The following is a 27,640-nucleotide window of genomic DNA, read 5'->3' on the forward strand; positions in this document are numbered from 1 at the left end:
CACACACACACACACACACACACACACACACACACACACACACACACTGACGAATGGCAGCAATTAGATGGGGAAACCAAGCATGTGAGGACAGAGGAGCGCTGAGGGGTGGCAGCCGCTGTATGCGCGTGTGTTGTACATGTTTGTGTGTATTTTGAAGATTTTTATCCTTCTAATGCACCACCCATCTGTCGAAAGATCAACACTGTCTCATATGTCACCGGACAGTGGCTTTGGTGGGGTGCAGTTGGTTTTGGGGTGTTAACATCTGCAAACAAGGACCAAATGAGAAACACTGGGTTACAACATTATCAGTTTGCAAAAATGAATTGCTCCTGGGACTAAAGCTGGAACAGAAAAGCTTTTGTGTTTGGCAGCAGCGACACTTATGTACAAAAAACATAAGGAAACAATACAGACAGAAAAGAACAGAAATGTACGGTGGCCCTGAGGATCAAACACAACATTTCAGAAAACATAACAGCAAAAAAAAACAACACAACATTAAAGTGAGACTCAAATTGGAAAAGGTAGGTGTACTGTATATGTTGTACAATTATTCCCTGACCCTGATTGGGTGAACTGTCTTTCAGTCTACAACAAACAGAAGTACTTCTACTTCTTTTCGATTTCCGGCAGACTGGATGCATTGCGGCACATTGCTGCCTCTTACAGGTTGGGACGATAAGATACGATAATCTTTATCAGGACGCATTGTATTGCAGTTCAAAGTGTACAACAAATGAAAGTAGATAACGGCAAAAATGGTTGTTGAAAAATGGGAGGTAACATTATTTGCATATTTGGTGGCAGCACCTCAAGCTCATCATCTTCCAACGTGTATGAGGGGTTGACTGGAGAGCAGTCGGCCTACACTGGGCTGCTCGGTGTAAATTAGAAAAAAATAGTAGTAGCATATATAAGCTTTTAAATAAATAAAATGCTATACTATTGGCAATATCTACACTCACACTCACTGCACAGTAAGACACTTGCCTCAAAACCTGTGGGGGAAAACCAAAATAAAACAGTGAAAACACTGCGAAAGCAAGAACTTACATCTGTTGTACACTCTGAACTGCGATATGATACATTTATATTTGCACTCTGTTTCTGCATTCTGCCCACTTTGTTGTGTAACTGCTGCGCAGCAATTTCCCTCTTTTATTGTATCTTATCATCCCAACCTTTGAGAGGCAGCAATGTGCTGCAAGGCATCCAGTTTGTCGGACATCGTCATCTGAAATGTCGTTGTGCTTTCTGAAATCTTGTGCTTTGACTCTCAGGGCCACCGTATAACTGCTTGTAATTTCTTTTTTTCTCTGGCTCTAGTTCCGTGTCAGCCCACTGAGTTGTTTAACCTCTTGACGCTGAGACCTTGAGTTTTCTCTGCTCATCTTCTTGCTTCCCAATGGACGAATAACCTTCTCCAGTCAAAGCAGCAGTCACTTTTCTTTTCATGTGATATTTCATCTTTTCAAGAAATTCCTCCTGTCAGCCTCTCTTCTCTAAATCAAGTAGATTTCTATCTACTCCAATTGCTAATAAAGAGGAGCCATATTCGTAAGGCTTCCTAGTATAAGGACTTTCTACGAGTGACTAATTCTAAGACATTTCTCAGAAGTATTCACCATACAGATCAGAAAATATCCTGGTAATGATAAAAGTTATTCACAAAGCATCGTGGCCCTTGAGAGAAGTCCTAAGGTGAAAAAAAAATCACCAAAACTGATCCAGAAAGTTGAGCCATTTTCCCTCTATCAATATCAAATAGATTAAGTACTAAAATTACCAGCTAAAGATATATATATATATATATATATAGATATAGATATAGATATCAGTATGTGAAGAGACTACTGCGCAAGTAGGCCTGAGTGTTCTCAGGATGTTGTTGAATAACGGCCCCAGATCTCTATCCTCACCTACTGTAGTTCTGTATTTCCCTGCTTGCATTGAACGCTTTGGTAGCGCTTTACTTGCATGTCTTCACAGACATAATTTACAGGTAATACGGTCTTGTCTCTTAATCATTTTCAGGCCATATGGGAAGCCTTTTATTTGATCTCTTATTTCACATTTTTTCCAACCCTGCTTTAGTGCTAGATGAGATACTTCTGTTGAATTTCATATTTGAAAGTCAGCATTCATAATATACAGTTGACAACTAATGTAACAAAGAGGACAAGCCAGATTTATTAATATAAAAACATGTATAAGACATGCTAGAAAAAAAGACACATTATAAGTGCATAACAAACATTTTTAGAACGAACTCCTATTGACAACACAACTGCCCTTTACATATCTTGTGTCTGTCAGATTATTTTATTCCAAGTATTTGCAGCGGGTTTGATGTGTGTGAGAGCACATTTGTGTGGTTTCGTGCTATTAACGGTCTTGCCTTCATGCCAACTTTTAGCTGATTTATGCTCTCTGTGGGAATGTGCACATTTTACAAGCAGGTGTATGCGTGCGTGTGTGTAGATTTGTATTTATGACCACTGGAGATGTGTGTTAGACACTGCCACTGATGAATTACTTCACTTCTGATTGCTTGCATCACAAATCATTCCCATATTATAACCCTTCTCATGCAAATAAGTAGGCACCGTGTGTGTGCGTGCGTGCCTGTGCGTGTGAGAGAGAACGGGAGCAAGGGCAAGAATACATGAGTCTACAAAATGATGCAAGCTCTTATTTACATACAAGCTAAATGTACACTATGAGTTCATATACAGTATGCGGCCCATGTATAGTATCTATGTGTGTGTGTATTATGAATGAGTAAGTATGCGTGTGTGGTAACCCTGTATCGCTGGTGAGCTCATTTCTCTCAGAAATCAAAGTTAAATGGGTCATCTATCATGAGAATATGTGACTGGGACACTTGTCTCTGCCACGCTCTCTGTGTGTGTGCGCGCAATTATGCACACAAATGCAATGCGTGTGGTGCAAGGGCAGCTTGTTTTTGCTTCTGCAGCTGTGTGCACCCTTTTTGCGCGCGTGAGTATGTCTGCGTGTGTGTATGTGGCGGCCACTTGTCTTTGCCTGCGCTATGATTAATGGTTTACATTGGGCTGTTCAGCCATGCATGTTTCTTGGTTTATCGTTTTATGCTGTCTCCAATTAAAGCTCCATAACTTGAGTGATGGCTTCACGCCAGTGTCCATCAATAGAGGCCATCAGCGGCCTCATGCATCCAGGATATGGAAGCCACACACTAACTATTATCCTCTTGTGTCAGAGCCAGTGGGCAGTCTGTGTGTGTGTAAAAATGCAAATGACCGTGTGTGTGCGTACGCGTAAAGGGAAACAATATTGATTTTTAACTGATGACCCGTTAAAATAATATAAAATTCACTTCTTAAAATCTTATTTTATCTTAATTGTCAGTGGGGTAAAATAGTGACACTCTTTTATTGAATCAATACCAATCTTAAAGTAATCAATAAAATGTTTGTTATAAATCAAAAGTGGAGTCTTCTCATCTTAACTGCAGTTTCTTTTTTTCTTTCATTGTTTGACATCATAAAGGAACAAAACTGAAATTCTTTACACAGGAATAAGTCTCATACATTTTTGCAGTGTGTGCATGCATGGATCATTTTTGCATCTTTTTGTCACCGTGTGTGTCTGTCTGCGGGCCTGTCTGTGCCAAGGAAGTGGTAGGTGATACATACATCTGCACATGTGAGCTCGTCCATGTGTGCAGTACACAGGCGTGCACGCGCCACGCAATATCATTTCACGCAATATCATTTCACGCAATATTATTCCTCATATAGCTGTAATGACATTAGGCCGATATGTTGATTATACTGTCGGCAAACAGCAGCCTGATGATTGGGTTAGCATATTACCCTATATCACATCTCTCCATTCATCCCTGTGTTTTTTTTTTTTTATTGCCCTCATTTTTCCAAATCACTTCCCACTTCCCCAGTTTGCTGGGCGAGGTTCCAGGCTATGCAAGCAGGTGATGTGGAGTAATATGATGATAGGAAGGCACAACAATGCAAGAGAAAAGCTAAAACCTGCGAGCAGCTGTTGTTGTCCGGGTAAAGAACAAGGCCTGGTGATTGCAAAGTGTTAACTTGTGTGCAAATATCGGGGTAAATAAATATTTGATCATACTTGACAAAAACACAAATGAGCACACACAGGTTGTGTGTGTGTGTGTGTGTGATGGTTTCTGGTCTGCATGTGTTATGGATAAGAATGAAGTAAGGGCAGGTGTGCAGATTGGTACAGAAGAAAGGTGTGATTTAGTGAAGACCCGGAATAAGTAGGAGGGGGTAGGGCTACTCAGATTGTTGTGGAGAATGAGATTTCATCTGCAGCGGGGACATTGAATGATGGAATGATGTCACCCTTGGTGTGTGTCTGTCTGCGTCTGCTTGTGTCCACATGCGTGCACACATTAATGGCTGAGTCTGTATTTGCACATAGTATATATATATATATATATATATATATATATTAGTATCATAGGACAAACTGCAGGATTGCTTGTATATTGTATATTTCTTCTGTGTGTTTCAGTTCCCTCTTCCCTCGCAAAAATCACTCTAAAACACACTACAGCAGTATAGATCCACCTCTCTTCGACTTCTCCCTTTGTACACACAAACATTCTCAAACACAGATCTCATTATTAACTACCAGGAAACCAGCACTACACAAAACACTCCAAGCAATATCTGTGTTTTGGTGAAACATAGCCTTTTGGTGCTGTTTGGCTCCTTTAGGACTGCAACTTGTGCACGTCTACCTTCAAGATAGGACATTTCACTGCAACACACTAATGGTGTTATTCAATATTTCTACCACATGTGCAGGTAATGACTTAGCCATACATAGTGTACAGGACACACCATGCAGTAAATTGGAAAAAAAAGACAACAATAACTCACATCAGCCATCCCTAATATATAGGCTCCTGCACCATGTCATGGCTATATGACACTTGGAGAAAAATGAACCGTAGTTATCTGCAAATTAAAAAAAAAAAGGTGTGATTTAATATTCAGCAGTGGGTGAGGGGGCTGGGGGAAGGGAAAGAAGGCGGACCTATATGCATGGGGGAGGGTGTGGAGGAGAGTAAGACGAAGGGAAATGAATGTGGTCTCATCTCCATGGGAGTTTTGCTAACAACCGACATCAGCGCTTTAGTTGGCCTATGAGGGAGCTTCTGATGTACCTGCTGCCATAACAAACTACACCCACCAATGCTGGTCATGCATATACATTTCCACACGCACACACACAGGTCACACATCAGAGCATTAAGAGCTCAACACTTTCAGAGAAGCTCTGTGTCATCAAAAGTCCCACTCTGATCGAGTGTGTGCTTTAGTTTGTAATATACATAATCTGTGCATCCATATGTGTATATAGGCAATATCTGACAATGTGCACGCCACAGCTTCGTTATAGGGCTCATAACAGTGAATGAATGTTAACCCCTGACTGTGTTCCAGGCCAAAGCCAAAATGGTGTCTTTAAGGGGCGAGCTCAGTGCCTTGTTTGAGAGACGGCTGGGAGAGAAAGAGGCGAGGATTAACCAAGTAACTGAAGAGCTGAATGGAGTGAGACAAAAGGTAAGATCGCATGTGTACACAAACACACACGCTTTGGTGTTTCGGTACAATTTTAAGGCATGACTTTATGCTAGATGTTACAAATCGTTAAATGCATGTGTCCGATCGTCAGACTGGCAAAAACTTTATTGCTTACCCAGTAATGATATGTCGTGAATGTAGACTGCCTATTTAGTGTCAAACACTCAAGTACACACGTTAATATATAATATTGAAAAGCTTTGGAGCAAATAAAGAATTGTGTGGCATTGTGCAGCTTTGGATAACCTCAGTGGTTGACCCCTAGGATCCTGTAAGCTAATTTAAGTGCATTCATAGTGCTTCAATCTGTTTGGAGCCCCCTCTGTTATATTTAAATTATACAGATTAGCAATGCTGCTCGAGCTTATCGAGCTGTACTTTTGGTACAAAGGCACACCAGGCCCATTGAGGTACAAGCGCCGACAGAAATACACACGCAGACACACAAGTACACACCACTTGATCTGCATATCATTATGCCTTTGATCGAATGCCAAGGTTTCAAGGCTCGTCAGAGTCAAATGGAGCGAACATGTACACAACACCTGTAGGATTTGTGCGTGCGCCCGGGGGAGAGGCAGCTGTGAAATCTGCACCTGTTTAATTGAATTAGTCAAGTTAATATATTCACAGCGGCTGCCAAAAAAAGCACGGCTTTAACGAGCTCGTTAGATCAATTAGTTAATTAATTGTCTGAATAGCAGCTGGTTCCCAAAGAGCTGCGTCTTCATTATCTGATGGCTGCCGCCTGTTGGATCATTGAATGGGAGCTGATAAGCATTGCTGTCACACTGCGCTCATGACTGAGTGTGTGTGTGTGTGTGTGTGTGTGTGTGTGTGTGTGTGTGTCTCCTTAAATGTCATATATTTCTCCATATATGTCTGTATATATATACTGTATGTGTGATTCCTAGATGCTTGGATGGATGCTTGTGCATATGTGTGTCCGTCTGTGTGGTATGCTCAGAATATGGCGGCCAATATCGGTGTGCATATTGCAGTGAAAGGTTATGTGGGGGGCTGTCACTCCCACAGGTAAAGACAGAGCAGTCCTCCTAGCCACTCTCTAATCTGTCTTTTATTAGAAGTTAATATCTCGCCTGCTCTTTCTCACTCCACACTCCCACCTGCTTAGAAATGGCCCCGCTCCATCTTTTTAATTCAATTATATTAGCCACCCTCTCCCTTTCTGTGCCCATAACTCTGCAACTCACATCTCTCCCTCTCACACTCAATCTCTCTCTTTTTTCTTTTTTTCTTTCTGTCTCTTTCCATCTCACCCCTCCTTTCTTTGTCCTCAAATGTTCTATTTCTATTCGTAATCCTAGATGGAGGATAGACTTTGGCCAATCAAGGATTTACGCAAGCCGGTCTCCCGTTCTCCTCTCCTCCGCCTTGGTGGCAAAAACATATGATGGCTAGGAGCAGAGAATAAAGGAAAAGAGATGGGGGGGGGGGGGGGGGGCCGGAGCTGAAAGGAGGACCCCAGGGGTGAAACCTTAATTGCTAAAGTAATGAGACTTGATCAGATTGAGGCTTCTCTCTCAATAGGGACTACTAATATGAAAGTCCAAGGCTTAAGCACTAATTTGAAATAAAATCACAAATCTGATATACTTTCTTCAGGACTTCCAGCCAAGGTCCTACACTCCCCCACTGGAGAATTAAGACTTTACACAGACCACATGGGAACTTTTAATCATCCCTGATGGTGGCAGATTTGGAGATGAGGAAATTCACCGTAATGTATTCATTATGTAACAATATTACAGAGTTCTGAAAGTCAGCGGCGTAAAGACCTTGGGCTACGGAAGGGTTTTTCACAGACATTGTGATCTTTAACAAGCAGCCTCATGAATAGCAGTGACCATACAGTGGATGGGACTGTGAATAAACCCAATATACTGTATGAATGTTTGAGTAGAGAACTAAGTTCATAAGAAATTAGAATCAATGATGAGCAACACAAAATATGAATTCATTTCTAAATACCCTGTTTGGATATGTATCAGAAATGCTTACATGCTTTGTAAGATTGATGTGACCTTTATTATCTGAACATGCATACAAGAGCAAAAAAACTGATTATATGATAATATCTATTACTTTATAATCCATATTAAGTCGCACACTTCTTCACAAATGTCTCATGGGGTACTAAAGGGAAGTTGAGAATGGTCTGTTAAAATGTCCTCAAATGTGAAACAGGGCCTCAAATTATACAGTAGTGATGAAGTAACTAATTGTTTACCTTATACATTGAATAAGAGACATCATGATTTGCTGCTCTTTTCCTGAGTGTTTTCGACAAAAAACAACAACTTATCAATTGATGAAAATGACTGTTTGGGGTTTACTTTTATGTGTAGGCCTATATGGGTCATGGGTCAATTCGGTTACACTTTCATTCTTTACAGGAATAACTGCTCGGCACAAAAAAGGCACACAGTGTATTGCTACATGAACTCTAAAAAAATACTTGTCATGTTCCTTTTAACTGAGCCCCGTACTGGCACTACCTTAGTCTCTGCTACCATAGACCTAAGCTTTTTCTTGAAATACACACCCTCAAGTTCTGTTGAAAACTCATTGATATGGATTAATGGTGCCAGTTATAGAAAGATTTGTATGTAATATTTGTATGTACTGTATATAATGTCTGTTGTATCTGAAATATCAACATGAATCGTACAGTAAAACAGTTACAGTAGCTGAATTTTTGGAGCAATCATTGCTTTAACATCGATGTTTTAACATTTAATGTTTAAAATGCGTAGAAAATGTGCTCTTTTGCTTCATATACATTTTTTATCTGACATCCCTCTTGATGGGTTAAAATAAAGAGCACGGACTTTTGCCCACTTGTGTAATGTGCTGGACTTGGCTGAAGCACTGAAATTCACACCTTATTGTCTCAGTTTTTTGGAACTTATTTTATTTCCCAATGGTCACACTACAATTTGGGGAATATCCAGATAAAAGCGTCATTTTAATTCAGTGTTGCAATACTGGCTGCCCCATTTTTTTAATAATTGTTACCATCCATTAGCCATGCTGTAGATGAGTTAACGGCATAAAAGACCAGCTTAAGCTCGCCGTTACAACAGGTTGGATGATATATATATACTGCATCGTCTGGAGAGGAGGCAGAGCTGGGCCGTGTCTGTGCCAAGACACAAGTTCAGAACCACAGTCTGCTGTTAGAGGAGGCAGAAGTTCTAAACTATGGTTGTGCTTTGCTGGGTAGGGGTATCGCAAAAGCTAAAGTCTTTTTGGGGGATTTGTTCCTGTACTATAAAGAAGGATACTGCACTGTACAGTAGAACCCACTAAGTGTGTGTGTGTGTGTGACTCTATTGTGTGTCGTCACATATCTTAAATGATCCTAACAACATTGTGTGTGTGTCTGTGTGTATATGTTTGCATGTGTGTTGACTGTCTATGAAGCCTCCTTACTAATCTAACACAGGGCTCTTTCAACACAGTGCTAATGAATAGGGGCTTTGATTTGACTTGGGGTTCTGAACCACAGGCCCGCACACACTGACGACCACGCACGGGGTGAGGAGTTCAACCTCTGTCTGCCTCCTTAGTCTCTTATTCCCGATGATAACTCAGGCATTCATTTATAAAAAGTAATGCACAGCAACAGTTGTTTGTAGTTTTCAAGTAAATAACGTGTATGTGTGTTATTCTCTTACTGAAAAATAATGATGCTGTCGGTGAAAACTAATTTCACCTTAATATTAAACTAATATTAAGGTGAAATAATGCCGCCAAGTATACTTCTTTTGTTGGCATTTTTTGTATCTACATTGTTACGAGGCATGTAATATCTACAATCTGTAGTTGTCGTGTATATGTTTACGTACAGTACCGACTTTTCTTTTGTGTGTGTGTGTGTGTGTGTGTGTGTGTGTGTGTGTGTGTGTTAGATGAAAGAGAGAGACGAGCATGTGAGACACCTGGACCAGGATGTGGTTAGTTTGCGAGCCTCTCAGGACTCTCTGAAGGGAACCTTGGCTATGAAGGAGAAACACAAGCAACAGCTGGTCCAAGACAACACACAGCTCAAAGAAAGCCGGGCTACACTGCAGAGCAAAGTAGGTAACACACTCTCTATTTCTCTCTCTCTCTCTCTCTCTTTCTCTCTCTCTCTCTCTCTCTCTCTCAGACACACAGAAGGGGAGCTCCTCTTGAATTGGGCAACCTTCTCTAAATCAAATCCAGTCAGGTGCATTGGGGAATTCTCCTCATTTTTTACTTCCTTCACAGTTAATCATCCGTCCTTCTTCCCCTCCTCCTCCGCCTTCCCTCTCTCGCCCTCTCTCCATATTTAATAACTCATCGCCACCATCTTAGCTCCGCAGAGGGTTGGCTCGTTGTACAATAAAGAACCGTGTTCCTGTGAATATCACTTAGCCAAGAGATGGAGCAAGAGTGGGGGAGGGGTTAAATGTTTTTTGTTTCTTTCTTTTGTCCGTTCATTATTTTTCTTGAGATCATTCTTTCTTGATTGCTTTCTTTCTCTCTCTCATCTCTTGTCCGGTCTCGCCCTCGCCCCAATGAGAACCAATGGTAATGTATGGGAACATTAAAGAGTCATACGCATGATGAATGGAATGGCCTTTAGGTTTCTCTCGTTGTCCTTTTCCTTTCTTTTTTATAATTCTCTCCCTCTCTCTGTATTTCTCTCTCTCTCTCTCTCTACTTCTTCTCCTCCCCCTCTTGCCCCTCTAGGTATATCAGTGCGGAGCGTGGCAGTGATGTGTTTTAGGCTTAAAATAACCCATTAACTGTGTCCTTGACCAAACCAAGTCATTCATCTGTTACTAGTGTTTTAGTGGCGCGGGTGCCCGGGAGCCAACTAAACAAAGTATATTCAACATAAAAGCACGTTAGTTACTTGACTTAGGGAACACTTGAAAGGCGTTCTTAGATTCTGACTTCATGCCCTTTACTTTTCAAACACTAACTTAATTTCTCCCTTTACCTTACTAACATCATTAGTGTAGTCTGGAGGTGGCAGCAGTTTGAATTTACACATGTCTTCGAGTGCTGGGGCTGACTTTGCATACTCTGGGTCGCAGCTTTGAGTCTGTTTTTCCTCTTCTTTTACTGATCTAATGTTTGTTTGTATTGGAGTCCAAATTATTTTGCCAATACAAGGAGTTACACCGTTTACAATTGACACAACTAAACAGGAGCTCACTGCATTTGAAACAGGTTTCTGTTAACCATTCCAGGGGTGTGTGCACATGAGATTGGCAGCATTACATCAGTGCACATAGAATAGTGCAGTGGCATTCAAGAAACGCGGTGTGTTGATAATAACCCATGTTAATAATAGCATATTCTTTCTCTTGTCGGATGTGGAGCATATAGAAAAATCACTTCTCCCAGCGAGCCTTGTCGATAAGGTTTAAGAACCACTAGTGAACAGTTAGCGTCCTACGTCTTTATGTGTAGTCAAGCAGTTTTATTGGTCCTGAGTCAAAGCAGTAACTGTAGGGTTCCCCAACTTGGCACAAAGCCTCAATGTTGTTCCTTTTCACTGCTATGGAGACAGAGTGGAGGCAAACGTCCCTAAATTATACTTTCATCTCCTTCTCCTCCTGCTTGTATCTTGTTGTAACGGTTCACCCATTCTTCTCCTCATGTGCTTCTCCTCCTCAGCTCTGTCTACAGCTGCCCGCCTGCTTGTGACTGTCCCTCTCTTTTAGTCTTTGGATCAGACATACTCTGCTTATTCTTCATCTCTCTCCCCTCAGTTACAAACCAGTGAGTGCCTGTTGAATGACATCCGTAAAACCCTGGATCAGACCAAAATCAGCCTGGACACGGAAAGACAGCAGAGACAGCAGATCCAAGACCAGCTGCACCATGCCAACGAAGAGATGGAGCATCTGCAGCAGGAGCTAATACACGTGCGTCACACCACTGACAAGAAGGTAATTGGTTTCTTTCCTCAAGGTCTTAATTCCAATAATTAAGTTATATATTCTTGCAAAACTTTGCTTGTCCATCCAACTGTGACACTTAAACTGAGACGAGTGCATTTGACTTCCCTGTTGTTGGCCATGTGTTGTCATCACTGATACATTATTAGCGAGTTCGTTTGCCCAAAAGGTCAGGAAGCATTTTCTACACAAAAGCGGAAAATGTTAATGAAATGGTTAAACTGAAAATACGCAATTTCTACTGGATGGACATGAAATATAATATTCACTTTAATGTAATGCATTGTCTTTTCCCCACAATGGGGCCGATAAGAAGGGTTGTATAGGTGAGGGATTCATTTAAATATTCAATTTTCAAATGTAATATTCACTGTGACAGGCATTGTCTATTTCTACAATGGTGCTGATAATAAGGTTTTAGATAATGGGTAATGGGATGTTCTGATATTTAGAGCCTTATTAAAAACACACACTTTTGACGAAGACAGACTTGACATCAATTTGGATTGTTCTGCTAAAATGGGATTTTTGTTTTTAGCTAGGACTGCATGAAAACTCAAAGAAATGATCCTATTGTATATTGCTTGTTAGACAGCTTTTGCGCTGCCAAAATCATATATATATATATATATATATATATATATATATATATATATATATATAGCTCAGTTGTTTGTATTCATTAACTAGGTTTCAGTAAGCCATTGGTGAATATCAAGGACTTGGCTTTGTAAAAACACACAAGGATCAGTAGTTGTCGCTGGCTCGTCTCTTCACCGACTCATTGCAGTGTATCTTTAGAGTTAGAGTGGTCAGGGTCTTGTTGGTTGAGGCTATTGTTACAGCAGTCTACCAGTTTATAGAATGCACATCTAAAAGACTCCATGCTCTGTAGCTCATGTTATATGACAACAAATGGGCTTTGGTAGAATAAGAGATTTTAGAAAATATTTTTGACCTCTTGTTATTCACTCTGCTGGAGTGAACATGAACACGTTAGGATTTCACAGGTGCAACAAATATGCAGGATTGGTCAATTCTTTATTTGTTCATGTCTATTATGTTGTGGATATAGAGTGTATGCAATTAGCTACAGTATACTTTACGTCTGTTTGCATGTGTATGTGTGTGTGAGGTTGTGTCTGTCATGTTTGGATTTGATTAAGTCAACGGATAGACCATTACACTCTGTCCAGGGATCTGGTTTCTGCTCCACATCTGGTGCTGCTTTATGCGCCCAAACTGTTCTTTCTCTGATCTATTACAAGCTTTACACACACACACACACACACACACACACAGAAAACCTCACACACACACACACACAAACACTTCCAGCTTTGCATTCTCTCATGCACACTTCATTCCATTACTGTATGGACAGTGGTAGCAGTAGGTGTGTGTAAAAGAGAGTGAGGGTGCTTGCTCCCACTTGAATATACTGTAAGTGAAAGTGAGAGAACTTTTCCTCTGCAGAGCTAAATGTCGTAACATTAGCACAGCTGAACAAATACTGTCAACATGCTGCTTCATCTGTAATGTACTCTGCTGATTCACTCTCTTTCTTTTACTCTCTCCCTCTCTCACTTAGGCTTTTTCTACTCGGAAGAATAGGAAAGCAGTTTGCGTATTCTGTAGAAAATGAGTCGTCCACTCCCTTTTTTTATTTTATTTTCCTTTTTTATTTTTTAGATCTAATTCAAACAGCTGGGAAGTAGATGGGAACATGGATTTGGGTCCTGGGGTGTAAACATGTCCAGTTAGATCAGCTGTTTATTGTCTTTGTGTAGAAAACAAAAAAAATACTTGGAAAATTCACTAAATAAAAGCAGATGTTTGTGCTTTTTTTGCGTCAAAGTAATATTTTAAGCACACAATCCTCCTTAATGTCTTTTTAATCCCCTATGCTTTATTTATCTGTGTCCCTTTTTACTTGTTTTCATCTGTATTAGTAGTTCTCTCCATCTCTCACACATCATCTTCTTGCAAATGGCCACATGTCGCTGCAGTTTTAACATGTGGTTAAAGTGTTCCAAACTCCCCCCACTGAGGAACTTGAAAGCAGTGAAGCCATTAACATGACAAGGGGCTTTGTCAGAGACGATCCGCTTCATCTTCTCAGAACCAAAAGTCCCTTCTCTTGAGGCTCCTCTTTTAAATGTTCAGGTCATAAATGTACACAGGAGGGAGAGACGGAAGGATGGATTTAGTGTGAGCAACGTGGAAAAAGGAGAGAGGTTGCAGGATGTAGGGGAGATACCTTGTGATCCAATGGGTCGAGTTTTCAGTCAGCGACTCGGCTGTGAAGTGTCGTACTGGTGGCGTTGAGAACTGAACAAAAATACAAGTGGTTTTCTCCTTTCTGCCACCACATGGACCCTGTACTCTACTTCTGCGTCCTCTGGACTGAGGGCAGACTGGACGCAAGAGTGACTCACTATCTCCTCTCGAGGTATGAGTGATATTACAAGACAGGACGGGCTGATGCTATACGTGGTTAGTATGCTCATTTCCGTAGATCACTCTGCAACACAATACAGAGATGTCTTTGACACAGTGTCAACACTTACTTTATCATATTTAGTCGATAATGTTAGTTTATTTTTAAAAGTTGAGTAGTTTAAAACAAAAATCCTTGCCGGATCTTACACATTGGTCCTCTCACGGCCTTTACATCTTATGGGTCTCCATGACACAATCGTGTTTAAATAGTTTGATTGTGAATAGGAGCCGATCAATGACTCAAATCTGCATGGAGGCTATTCAAAGCAAGAGAGAAGGAATTGAGCATTTTCGCTCCATTTTAGTGTAGCGTGAGAGCTCGCCGTGTGACTCATTCTCAATTCTATGTGCTCGTAAGATGCAGCATGAGAACGAGATCTGTGAATGTTATTTCAATATGTGATGTCCAATCATTTTGTTTATTGTTAACACTCCTGCACAGAGTGTCTCCAGCTTCCACACTGCGACATCACTTTGAAGAGTATGCGCTCATAGATCTTCTGTAAAGCGCATTAGATATAAGATTTCAAATTGCATATTATTTGAAATGGACATGGGGTGCGGGGGGGGAGAGGAAGAAAACAAAACTGAAAGGAGACACAAAAGAGCAGTACAGTGGTAGGTGGGCAGTGCTGTGGAAGGTTGTTTTAGATTCAAGGTTAGACTTGGACAAACATTGGTCCTCACAATGCGTTACAACCATCAGAATGGCTTACTGGTTTTTCCTCACTCCCTGCTTTCTCTCTTGATCGCACTTATTGCTCATTTCTTTTCTTGCCTTTGCCATTTCTCGCTTTCATCCCCCCCCCCCCCTCCACTACCCCCAACTGTTCAAATATTATTTCTCCCCCTCCTGTCGTCCTCTCTCCCCCCCTTATTTCTCCCTCTCTTTATCTTGTCATTGCCTGTCAGTAGGGATTCTGTCTGCGCTGAGTGTTGTGTGCGTGCGGATATGTGAACACATTGAGACTGAGATACACTTAAGAGCTCATTGATTTAAAAATACCTTCGATATTGGAGGTCCCCTCCTGCAGATTCGTTCAGAGGCTTATCACACGCGAATAGACATCCACGTAGAGATATGCATAAACCAAAGCTCCACTCCAAAGTTTCTCCTTAAACTTTGTGATTGACCTAGTTAGCTTGTCGTTTTGACAAGTTGTCTGTTTTGACACGACATCCTCCGGTGTTTATCAACATCCATTTTGCCTATCACACGCTCACATTGGGGATACACACACACACACACACACACCCACACACACACACACACACAGTCGAAGATGAATCAAACCGAGATTTGAAAATTGTCAGGAAGTAAGTGTAGTGTTTGCTATGGGTAAATGGAATGACTTGTATTTGTCACATTAAATGTATGCCCTGGTCATTTTTAATTTTTGTTTTGAGTGCTAACGTGTTCTATTTGATCTAATGTCCATGGAATGCAAAACTGTCCAGGCAAGACCTATTTGAAAAAGTCTGCGTGTTTACGCGAGCACTCATTTGTGATTTAGCTGCTATGTGCATGGCAGTGTGTATGCAGTGTTTTTCTCTTCTTTTTTTTTTTTTTTTTTTTACCCTTGCCGTAGCTCAGGTTTAGTGTGTTTAGCGAGCCTGGCCGCTGACAGCCAGAGGTGAGAGGTCAAAGAGCCAAGTTAACTCCATCAATCCCCGAGGACAGTTACAAACGAGCCCTCAACTCTGGTCATAACAATCCCTGGATCATGCAGGACGGGCAGGAGGTGGGAAAGAGAGGGCATTTAACTCTGTTTGGCATTAAGGACTGCGTGTGTATATAAATCCAAGGCAGAGACTACGTCTATTAAATATGCAGTCCAAAGTAGACTGAAAAGTACAATTTCTTCATTATTATTATTATTAGTTGTATCATCATCATTATTATTTTGTTTTTTTTAGGTTGTGGAGTAAGACAGGGCTGGGGTTTTAGTATAATTAACTAACCTATATATATATATAACAGTCCTGGTTCCCTAACTACCACTCATGGGGGGGTTCCTCTTATTTTGGAGATGCGATATTTAAAAGCTTAAAAGAAAAGCCTTAGAATCTTATCAAAGAAATTAGTCAGACATAAGTGCTGGTACAAATGTATCCGAAAATACATCAGTAACCTGTTTGGCTCAAAATAGGCAGCACAGTGGCAGATACCTGTCCATTTAGACTGACCGTAAACAGGAAAACCATGAATGTGTGAGGCATCACACCCACATTAAAGCACACACACACCACACATTTGGCATATTACTGAAGTAGGTAATTAGGGAAGGTCACCAAGGAAGCACACAAACTCAGGAAATTGTCAGAAATACTGTACACTCATAAACAACCATTTCTCCACCACCGTTACCGTAAACACAAATATGTAAAAAACAAGACTGGATAATCTAATCTTAAATTTTGTAATCGGCAACATAAATTCTGCTGTTTCCTGAGATGCAGTTTGTGTTGCAAAGGATTTAAGGAAATATGATTATTAACATAAACTTATAATGTCAAAATATCATCAAAAAGAGCATCTGTGTTTTGCAATGAAAAGAAACATTATCCGACGATCCTAAACCGTTAGAAATGTGTTTGTTCTTCCAGATTCAGAAGAGGGAGATTAAGATGTGCGCGCTGCTGAGGGAGCTCACGGAGAGTAAGATGCAGCACTCTGAATGTCAAAAGGAGGTAAAGAAAACAGCTTCATTATTCCACAAATTGAAATTGTAATGCTCATGATTCATATCAATGTTAACTGTGTTAAATGAACATTTGATTGTTGATTACTCTCTCAAATGTTACTGGAATTTTTATTTGATAGTGGAATTAAAATGTAAACTCAATTTATTAATGTGTAATGCACTTTAGATAATGTTGAGTGGGTTTTTTTTGATCCTCGAAATAATATTTGAGTACATTTGAATTTAAGATTGTTATTTAATTAATTAAAATATTTTTTTCATTACCCTAATGTGGGTGTTGTGAAGTACTGTAGGATCTTAGCACTGATCGAGTGGCTCAATTTTATTGCATATTTCCCAGTTGCTGGAAAGAGAGGAGGCTTTGGAGAAAGTGAGCGAGGACAGCGATGAGCTGAGAGCCAAGATGGAGGACCGGAGCAGAGAGTTTGTCCACGTCAACCAGACCAAAGAGAGACTGGAGGCTGATTTGGCCCTGAGCCATGAGAAAGTCCACACCTTGCACCTGGAGGTCCATCTCTCTCTGTCTCTGTGTGCTTGTGTGTGTTTGTGTGTGTGTGTGTGTGTGTGTGCATGGGTCAGACTTATGTATCAAATTCTGCAGTTGTTAACTAAATATTTAACTGAAGGATGGGCAGAAGTGCCACAATGTATTTGTATATTTACTGTTAAGTGTATTTCCTGTGTGTTCAGGTTCGAAGCAGAGATCAGTTAATTCTGCAGTTAAGAGCTGAAATGAAGACAGCTGAACAAAAGCATCAAAGGCAACAGGAACAGGTGGCTGGCTTGTTTATGTCTGTATGTAGATGTGTGCTTTTCCTGTCATTTCTATCTATGTATGTACTTATCAGGGCTTTTACCACTGTATTTATTACTTGTGTTTAAGATTATTGAGTATATTTTCAATTTATAATATTGCAGTTTTGATCAATTTTGCGTAAAGTACTATTTCTAAGACATCACGCCTGTCCCTTTTAATGTTGCTACTTTTGCATTCTCCAGCTATGTTCGGTGAGAAAATAAGTTTCCGATGTGTTTCCATTTTGGCGTTTTAAATTTGTTTCAGGGCTTATATTCAATTCCAGGTAGTCTGCATGGGTTTTCAACCTGTCTTACTATTTTTTGTTTTTTCCTTTGATATGCTGAGGCTAGGTTGAGTGAGCACCCCTGTGTTTTTTTTTTAGTTTTTTTTCCAACAATGACCTGTTTTACACCCACAGAGTTGCACATATCTACTCAAGGGAAGTGCCCAAACCAGCAACAGTTTTGTTCAGTTGGCTACTGAGCAGCTCCATTAGAACTGTGGGAGGTGTAGCACTTTGCTCAAAGGCTCTTCGAAAGTTGGAGCTAAGGAAAGGGGAAATCGTTACTCATTCATGTCTGCCATGCCCACATTTTCCCAACTGGTCCTGAGACTAAACTGGGAAATTCTCTGACTCAAGCCTGATTCCCTCACTTTTTGGCTACTGCCGCCCCCTCGCTGCCTTTTCTGTCTGTCTGTCTGTGTGTGCTTTGTATGTCTACATGAAGTTATTCCATTTCCATCCTTTTCCTCTCCTTTTTTTGCTCAGGTGGCAGCACTGAAGGTTGAGGTGAGACACTTGAAACACAAGGTCAGAGGACACCCGGATGAGAGGTGTCAGCTTAGCGAAAAGGTCCGAGATATCGAGTGCCTTATAGAGCAGAAAGAGAAAGAACAGCAGCAGCTACATGATCAGCTCCGTATTGGCCAGCAACAGGTAAGGAAGCATTCTCTCGTCTCCTCTTCACCTTCGCTCATCTCCACCTCCCCTAGAGGAGGAGCTATAGATCAGTTGAACTCTGACTTGGAAGCTGTGAAACAAGCTCTCAAGATTGATGCGGAACGCTGGAGCCAGAGGAGTGTCCTGCTTCACAGCCGATTGAAGCAGAACAACTCTGAGCTCAGCCAAATAAAGAGCAGGCTGAAGGATCGGGAGTCGAAGGTCACAAAGCTCAAGGGCAGTTTAAGTCAGCAGCACATAGCCGCTGAGATGGCAAGTCTTTTGTGTGCTCAGTTGTCAATCAGTTGAGCCATGATCCTTCAGCAGAACAATCTATTGCGTTAATCCAGTGAACAACATAAAAAAGAAAAAAATTGGATGCACTTATGCGTCTGTGTGTGAGTGATCTAAATCACAGTAGACAATCAACTAGTCAGTCTTTTGCCAAGAACAATAAACTGACCCGTTTACAGCAGTCAAGCTTTATTTTGTAGTCAACTTCGATACATCCCCATCTACATCATCTGAATTACCAAACAAGACAAGATGACCCCTCTGTTTGTCAACCTCTCACATCCAATTGGACCCAAAACATGAATAGAGGGAGGGAAAGACGGGCCGAGAGATTAAAAATAAAAAATAGAGGAGAATGAAGTTGCAATCAAACGAGGGTCATCTTGGGTAGTCATGTGGCAGCCATGAATACTGAAATACCAGGCCAGATGAGGGTCAAAGCGACATGTATCATATTTAATGAGGGGCTGTTTGTTTCCTCAAAGCACAAGCTCCTGATTATGGTCACAAGAAAGCCATGGTGTTCCCATTAAGCCTTTTTTATAAGGCCTTTCATCCAGCGACAGAATGAAACGCTAAATCCACCATTAGTGTTTCGACAGCAGTGGATACATTAAAAGGAGAGAAATACTAAGGCAGAGATCAAGTAACATTTACAGTTCAGCTGTAATAGGTAAAGTTGGCATATGACACCTTACTTTATATTGTGCGTGTGACTTTAAAACTGTTACCTTGTGTAACCTTGGATAAAAATTCACCATCACACTTGAATAAAGTCGAGTGTACATGGGCAGTGTCAATGGTTTTAAACAGTCCACGCACATACACCTACACGGGTTGTTCAGTTTTGACTCTAAACTAGAGGATAGAAGGAGATGTTGCCGCTCCATCCTCTCCTCTGCTTTGTGTCTCTTTCCTTTACATGAGCAAGTTTTCTACCCAGTCATGCTGCCTTCTGTTAGTCCTAGATGGGCCCAGCTAATCCCTGGTTAAACCAAGCTGCGGTGAACCACTGAAATCTAACTAGTTGGCTGTCATTAGTTGTAAACCCTCATGTTCTGATCCAGATTACAGCGGGATTAACGTGGATGAACTCAAGATGAGTGTTAGAGCGGGTTTAACTTTCTCCACCTCTCCCCTTGAAAGGTGAGCTACGGTAGGATTCCTTGTGTAACACCGGGATTAAGCCCGGTTTCACTTCCTGGGTTCCCCTTTCATTATGAGCGGGGTTACTGTAGAGCAGCACAGTGTATTGCACCATGTTAGACAAACTAGTGTACCACTATTTTTTATTTTTTTTTTAATCACGACGACGTGTCCTGTTTTACATTTTCATTTTGCAGCTTTATGATGAGGGCGGCTGTTGCTGTAATAGTTTCAACATTTCTTTAAGTTCATTCAGTTGTCTTTATTTGTACATATATTAAGGCTTCCTGCTGCTTTTGTCACCAGTTACTTGCAACACATTCACTCTGTAACTCTTCACACACCTGGTGTATCGCACCTAAACGTTAGGGGACTCAAAATGCTGCTTTCCTTAAAAATGTAACAATGTTTTGGTCACACTACCAAACCATCAGACCAGAGCTGTTCCATTTAAATAAATATGAAAGGGTTTATTCTCATCATTTGCGCTTCACTTTACTGTGTTTGCTCTCAGGTCGAGACATTTGAAGGGAAGCTAAAGAAGCAGGGGGTTGAGATGGAACTTCTTCATCAGCAGCTAAAAGGAGCCAAGGAGGTGATAAAAGATGCCGGTTTACAAGCCCAGGAGCAGAAAGAAACGGTAGCCATTTTTAGACAAAAGTACACAGCAGCGATAGAGAAGGTGCATAGGGTGCAAGGGCAGGTGGAGCTTTTGGAAGAGGAACTACAGTATTCACAGCAACAGGTATATCATAGCAGTATATTATCATTATTGCATTTTGCTTGTTCTGCACCATGTGAAGAGATTTCATCAGCTATATAACTATTCTAAATAAATAGGCTAAAATTCACCCGTTGCCATACTCACTTTGTTTTATTGGCAGCTACGAGATTCCCAATTGGCAACGCATTCAGTGAAGGAAGAGCTCGCTGAGATGGAGCAGCGGTGGCTGGAAAAGGTTGGCCAATGGGAGAACGCCCAGGAGGCTTTTGACCAGTTGACGGATGAGCTCCAGGCCAACCAGAATCTACTGAGAGAGAGTCAACAAACAGCAGACTACCTTAAAGGCCCGGTGGGTTCCTTGCAGGAGCAGGCGGACACAATCAAACAGCAGGCATACGTATACACAACAACAACAACATTTGTTTGTATCAGTCCTAACCTCATGATTTTGGAATATTCCTTTTACTACAACATTTAAGATACCTTGAGAACTGTGTGTTTCATTGTACATGCTCCTGCTAATATTTCTATGTAAATCAATGCGGCTGCCTGGGAGATGATTAGTGGAAACATAGGCAGGGGACATGGCCACGGTCTTTCATTTCAAAATAAGAAACAAATATTATTTCAATCTTCATTGTGGTTGTATTTGTTCTAAGGGGGCAGAGTTCTCAACAGGAAGATTTGGTGTGCCAGTGTTTCGGTTCAGTCAAATTGGGTGTCTGTGTTCTTACTTGAGCTACCAGGTGCTTGTCAGCTTCATCAATGTTGTGTGAGGGCATGCATGGGGCCTTTGTGTGCATGTGTCATTGCGCCCTAGAGTATGCGTGCGTGTGTGCATGGGTGCACTGGAGCGTGTCACTTAATCTTTTCTCCTTTTTCTTTCTGTTTTATATTTACTACGTCAGGCAACAAATGAATCATCTTTATTACGGAGAAATTTAATTTGGATGAACTTAACTGCTGCCGCCAAGGTCAGACGGGCAGAATGTCATTTTAATCCAATCAACTTTAATCTGTTGGTTATAAAAGAGTTAGGCTGCTGAAGAATGGCTGTATCTCAGGCCCTTTATTACACTGGCTAATGACTTTGATTGTGAGGCGCCTATCAAGAGGTTAGGAGTTCTTATGGAGCTTCACGTCCTGCTAATTCTCTACCTCGTGCAACTGTTGGGCTCAGCTAACCCTTAAATCACGGATGTCTTAATTCCCTGTTTACAAGAAAATCTAAATTGAAAGAAAAAGTGAAATAATTTCAAATGTATAAAAATATGAATGTGAAATCATGTTTGAGCACAAATGGAAAAAGAAATGTTACTTATACAGTATAGTATCGTAATGCTATCTATATTCTAGTCCATTGGTATTCTGACCAGGGAATATTTTCACTAACGTAAAGATGAATACTATAAGATGTGGAATTCCTCTCCTTTCCTACAAAGATGTCCACTTTTGAATGAGTAAAATAATTTGCCTATATAAAGGACAGCAGTTAATAGACAAAGATTGAGGCTACTGATACATTTAGAAAACACAATGAGCTACAAGGTCTTTTTTTCCAAGGAGACATTCCTTTGTCATTATGAGAACATTGCTAAGATCTTTAGGTACCCATTGCCCAATGTAGTTTCTCGCGCTAGATTCACGTGTTAATATTATGTTGGCAGTGTTGGAGTTTGTCAGCTGTGCTTAGAACATCAAGGCCATGTGTCTCTGTGCTCTGCGACACAACAAATCAATTCACAAATGAGTGTCCCACATAATGATGTATTTACTTAGTGGCACATCAGTGTGATTGTCATTTATTAGTAAACCAAAAATGCTTATCTGTAGAAATGCAATTCATTACAATTGATACCTTTGGGACTTCTTTTTTGAATCAGTTGTTTGCATTTTGGTGGTTTCATTTTCAGTGCATGAATGACTAACACCACCCTAGTTATTGCTTGCTTTAATCTTACTATTATTATGATTGTTATTTTTGTTGCTGTTCATTTGTGACAATTTTGTGTTTGTTTCCATTGTTAGGTCATCATGGTTTATTGTTTCATATGTAGTGCCATTTCCCTGTATTTTCTGATCCCTACATTTGGCTTGTTTAGTCTTCTCTTGTTTTATTTACACCGTTTTAGAATTGCTTTTATTGTTATTGTTTCTGTGGACCGCATAAAGACTAGCGACCACTTTGTGAAAGCTAATGGGGATCCAAATAAATAATGAATAAATAAAAAAAGTCTGCCAAAAACAAGCAATATTTAGCAGTTAAGTTAGTTCTATGAAATATTAACAATTTTCTTCTTTCTCTCTACCTATCTCACTTGCTCTTTCTACTCATAGGAACTGATGTTGGAGTGTGACCTACAGCTATACCAACAGAGTCATTCTCATTCTGACGATGAGTACCTCAGCCTGCTAACACACAGAGAGCGGCTGCAGAAGGTGCGGTCATGCATTGTGCTGTTGTACACTTTAAGGTTACGCATTACAGATGGGCATATTTTCACTGCATATTCGGTACTTACAGTTCCATTCAGCGATACCAGTCGAGAGAACATTTTTTTAGATCTACCTATATTCAAAAATAACTCATGTTTCTGACTTCAATTTTGTTTAAGAAAAAATGAATTACATTACATTGCTACATTCCAGCACCCACATTTTTGTGTGTGTGTATCTGCATGTGTGTGTGTGTGTTTTTCAGCGCTGCACTGAGCAGGTTGAGCGCCTTGCAGAGTGTGAAAAGGCTATTCTTCAGATGAAGTCAGAGCTGGAGAGACAGTAATAACTGAGTCTATAAAACTCTCATTCTCCTCGGCTGATCCCGGTTCCTGTCCTTGTCTCGCCTCTGGTGCCCTTCCCATCTGCCTCCGCCCCCTCCTCTCTCATTCTCTTAACAGCTTGCATGCCAAATGGCACACAGTAGCACACTATATATTATCTACAGATACTAATGAACACAATAATCTATTGAAATCATTATCTATTAATTATGCTTATCTGGTTTACTTTATTCTTATTACAGACAATTTTTCTTTCCCTGTATTTATTGGCGCTATGCATTCTTTACACAGCAGTTTGTACGGGCCAGTCAGTCTTTGCTTTCCTACCCATAGAGCCCAGCAAAAAGCAGGTCTGCGGCAAAGTCTTGTTGCGTCCCACCACACAAACATGAGCAATCGCAGCCAGCTGGAACAGGAAGTGATACGTCTGAAAACGGAAGTTACACGCTTAAAGCTTGAGCTGGCGGACACCCAAAAGGTATTAAAGTAATGCGTATCTGCTGTCCTGTCCTCTAATTTAGAGATAGCCCTGTTATTTTGACCTTTTCCCCCTCTACTTTTGAATTAAGTCGCCTCATATACTGTCCTAAAATTTTGCCTATGGATGCATCTCAGGCTACGAACATGGAGCTGGAGATTCAATTCAAGTTCCCAAAGAGGAGTACTCAACCCACCTCCACAGGCACCACAGACCCACCACTCATGTGATTGTCCCGTGATTGCCTGGCAGAAACAAATTGCCTCGCCATTAATTAATGCGCCGAACGTGCCAAGGCTGGTCAAATTGACTCCAATTAAGAGCTCAATGGGACACTAAACATTAAAATTACTCAAAGTGGCAACTGTAGCCTGGCAAAGTGCCAACATTGCTGGCAGTCATAGCCACATCATTCATGTGTGTGTGGTCTCGGTGCAAGTGGGAGCATTTGATTTGACACATTAATTTGTGTGTCCTCTGGCACATACAAGTGATAGACATGTCATGCTTAACAAGAATAGCATATGCATGGGCACATGTTGATTTTAATAAGCACACACACATATATGCAACTGTAGAATATTCTCCTCTTGCTTTCAGGTCTTTTCTATTTATTCAGCCTAATGTCACATAATGCGTCGTGGTAGGACACATTTACATATACTAGCAAGGTGTATAAAATAAAGTGGTCGGTAAGCAGGACTTTCTAATGAGTTTGCATTATGCAGAGTTGACTACTGTATGCCTTCCAAACACCTTGACACAATAGATTTGACTATGCCGAACAGATCGGACATGATTTTCAAGTTTGCGTCTGAAGCGAGCCACCAAATGTTCTCCAGCTGTTCTCCAGACAGAGGCAAACATGTATTTTTTTTTTTTTATGTTTCAGTCAAGGTTTCCCATGGATAAAAGCAAATGTAAGATAGGGAATCAAAATCAAATAATAAGTTGTCACTCACACACATTTTATGGCAGCTGTGAAAAGCATTCGAGACCCAATCTAGCAAGACGCTTGATCTGAACGAGGCCACAACACCACGTGTGTGTGCGCATGAAGACGCAGTCACTTATCCACTATTACTCTTGACCCTTACTTGTACTGCAGGTACGTGTGGCACTTCTCAGACAGTCAGAGGAGGAGCTGAAGGAGGCCAGACGAGAGGCAGCGAGACGGAGCAACGAGCTGGTTGTACAGAGAGCAGAGGTGCAGGGACTTCAGGAAGAGTTACTGAAGGGGGAGGAGAAAATGAGGAGTGCCATCGGAGAGAAACGGAGTCTGAGCAGTCGCGTCAGGCAGTTGAGTCAAGAGCTGGAGGAGCTGCGCGGCAAGCTGCAAGTGACAGGTAGCAATCAGTCAATAGATCTATCAGTAACTCATTTCATCCATCCATCTGTCCCTTTATCCATCAAACACATACACGTATTGTGTACATATACAGTTTTTTATCAAATCCTTAATATTTATATTAACCCGCATTTATATAGTGGCCCGCACAATTGAGAAAGTGGTGCAGAAGCAAAAAGTCTAATTTAAAGAATTGAGATTTTATCTCACTTCACTGTTTGATACACTAGTCGCTCTGCTTTTCTTGTTTGGCAGTGGATGCCATCAGAGGATATAGGATGCTGGAGAAGCTTTACAGTGTTCCCTGCCTTTTGTTTTGAACCAGCCATACTGCTGTTAGCTCAATCAGTTAGCTCAAATTAGCCAGCAGTGGTGCAGCGATGTGGTGAATTCGGTTGCTAGCTGTCTGCACGCAATGTTAACTCAGACACACGCACGCGCACACACACACTGTAGATAGAGGTTTGATTTAATGGCACACTGCTTTGGCGGTATGGTAATGATCTTGTGTGTGTGTGTGTGTGTGTGCGTGTGCGTGTGTGTGTGTGTGTGCACCTGATGGTGGCCTTTGTAGTAGTATGGCAGTGCAGGAATGGTGATGGCTGGGTCTCACTGGGCACAGAAATGTCTCATTAAGAATTAACGTACACATCTGCGGTCACGCCAGGCAAACACCTCTCATACACACACGCACACAGCCATTTCTCCCAACTCCCACTGCTTTAATTAGCACATACACGCTTGCTCTCCGAGGTACAAATATACACACACACACACTCACCTATTGTCCGCAGAGAGATGAATCTGAGGTCTTTCTCTGTGGCAGAGAGTGGCTGGCTTGCTCGGTGAACACTGCTCATTAACCAGATAGAGACAGAAGGACAACGCTGTGTAGCTTGGCCTTTGTCTGTGATCAAAACCCATTCCCTCAACTCTACGCTCCACACAAAACCACATATTATTACGCTTTTACCTTCAGCAAATACAATGTAGAGCCTATTGTAATGACTTAAGAAGAATAAAGGTGCATTATTATAACAAAGGGGGCATTGTTTACCTGGATATAGCAGTTGCCTGAATAGACTGGGTGAGGAGTCAGCTTCAGAAATGACTGTTGTGGACAAAAGGCCCTTTTTATTAACATGGAGCCCTTGTTGAGGTACTTTCTGTATTATAAAACAACATCTTGAGTGGAGATGATCGATAACAGTAGAGCTGGTCTAGGATGGAGTAGATTGTGACAAAAAACAAGTTAGAATGCAGATTGTTAGATGGACAAACACAAAAAGGTACACTGTAAAATAATGAAGAAAAACCGGCAGTAGTCCACCGTACATTTAAAAGAAAACACCATATTTAAGACTATTACGTAATTTCAGTACTTATTTCTGTTTTAATGGATGTTATTTGTTTGTCTGTGAAATGACAGAGTAAAAACTTTACAGCTGATGATTCAATTATTATTGAACTTACATATGTTATTGTGTCTATGGTTTATTTTGTTACTTGTAAAGTTGTTTGGTGCTGTGAGACGGGTAACATGTTGCATGAGTCCTACATTTAACTGGGTGTATACAGGGCTGTACTGTAATTGGGATGTGTTGGATATTATATTAGAGGGTCTTTGTGGCCAGCTAGGGGGAATGTCCACAGGGTGAGAGAATCGGAGGATGGGAGGATGAGTTGGGAACCAGAGAAGTGTCATATGGATGAGATTGAAGCAGCTGAAGGCAGCTGGATTCAATCAGACTGTGGCAGGATAGACAGGAAAGAAGAGGGTGATTAAAAAGGAGAGAGGAAAATCCTGAAATCTGCCACATGACTGTATGTGTCAAATTTAATGTCACTCTTTGACTGCATGCATTTTCTGTATGATTACCACTTCACTAGATATTCTTTCTTACTAAATATTCAGTGCGGAGAGTAAACCACACAACACTAAACTTCACTAAGTGGAGAGCCAGAGTGTGAACCATACATATCTTGTATTTACAGTATATATGGGTCATTTGAACTGAATTAAGAACTGACTTGTGGCATGATTTTTGAAACTCTTAAGACATTTATTCAGACAATAAGTCGAAAAGTTTTGTTGTTAATCAGATTCATAGAACACTGTATGCCTAATAATCTAAATGGCTGGTTAATTGTTTTGGGAAAATGTTTTTGTAGGACCCACCTGTGAAAATCAACCAAAGATGGATATTCAAATGTGGCTGATCGTGTCATCTTACATCTTAAATAAGATGTGTTGTAAGGTTTGCTGTAATGTGAAATAAATGTGATGCTGTGTGACCACAAATGAAATAACAGCATAAACAAAAACACAATATCCATATT

At 40.9% G+C, this 27,640-nt stretch overlaps 1 protein-coding gene across 1 annotated transcript in view; it reads left to right on the forward strand.

The window, feature by feature from the left end:
• LOC116385090 (trichohyalin-like) overlaps positions 1-27,640 on the forward strand; it is a 94,313-nt gene that overhangs the window by 34,258 nt on the left and 32,415 nt on the right. Inside the window, exons 8-20 of the mRNA XM_031850286.1 lie at positions 5,484-5,603; positions 9,560-9,727; positions 11,396-11,575; positions 16,694-16,777; positions 17,132-17,299; positions 17,482-17,565; positions 18,360-18,527; positions 20,485-20,715; positions 20,855-21,043; positions 23,032-23,133; positions 23,396-23,472; positions 23,808-23,952; positions 25,061-25,298. Of these exons, the coding sequence (XP_031706146.1) occupies positions 5,484-5,603; positions 9,560-9,727; positions 11,396-11,575; positions 16,694-16,777; positions 17,132-17,299; positions 17,482-17,565; positions 18,360-18,527; positions 20,485-20,715; positions 20,855-21,043; positions 23,032-23,133; positions 23,396-23,472; positions 23,808-23,952; positions 25,061-25,298 (1,954 nt within the window). The remainder of the gene's footprint in view (positions 1-5,483; positions 5,604-9,559; positions 9,728-11,395; positions 11,576-16,693; positions 16,778-17,131; positions 17,300-17,481; positions 17,566-18,359; positions 18,528-20,484; positions 20,716-20,854; positions 21,044-23,031; positions 23,134-23,395; positions 23,473-23,807; positions 23,953-25,060; positions 25,299-27,640) is intronic.

The sequence above is a fragment of the Anarrhichthys ocellatus genome, unplaced genomic scaffold (genome assembly GCF_004355925.1).
Source record: "Anarrhichthys ocellatus isolate YVR2014 unplaced genomic scaffold, GSC_Weel_1.0 scaffold10, whole genome shotgun sequence".
Taxonomy (NCBI): Eukaryota; Metazoa; Chordata; class Actinopteri; order Perciformes; family Anarhichadidae; genus Anarrhichthys; species Anarrhichthys ocellatus.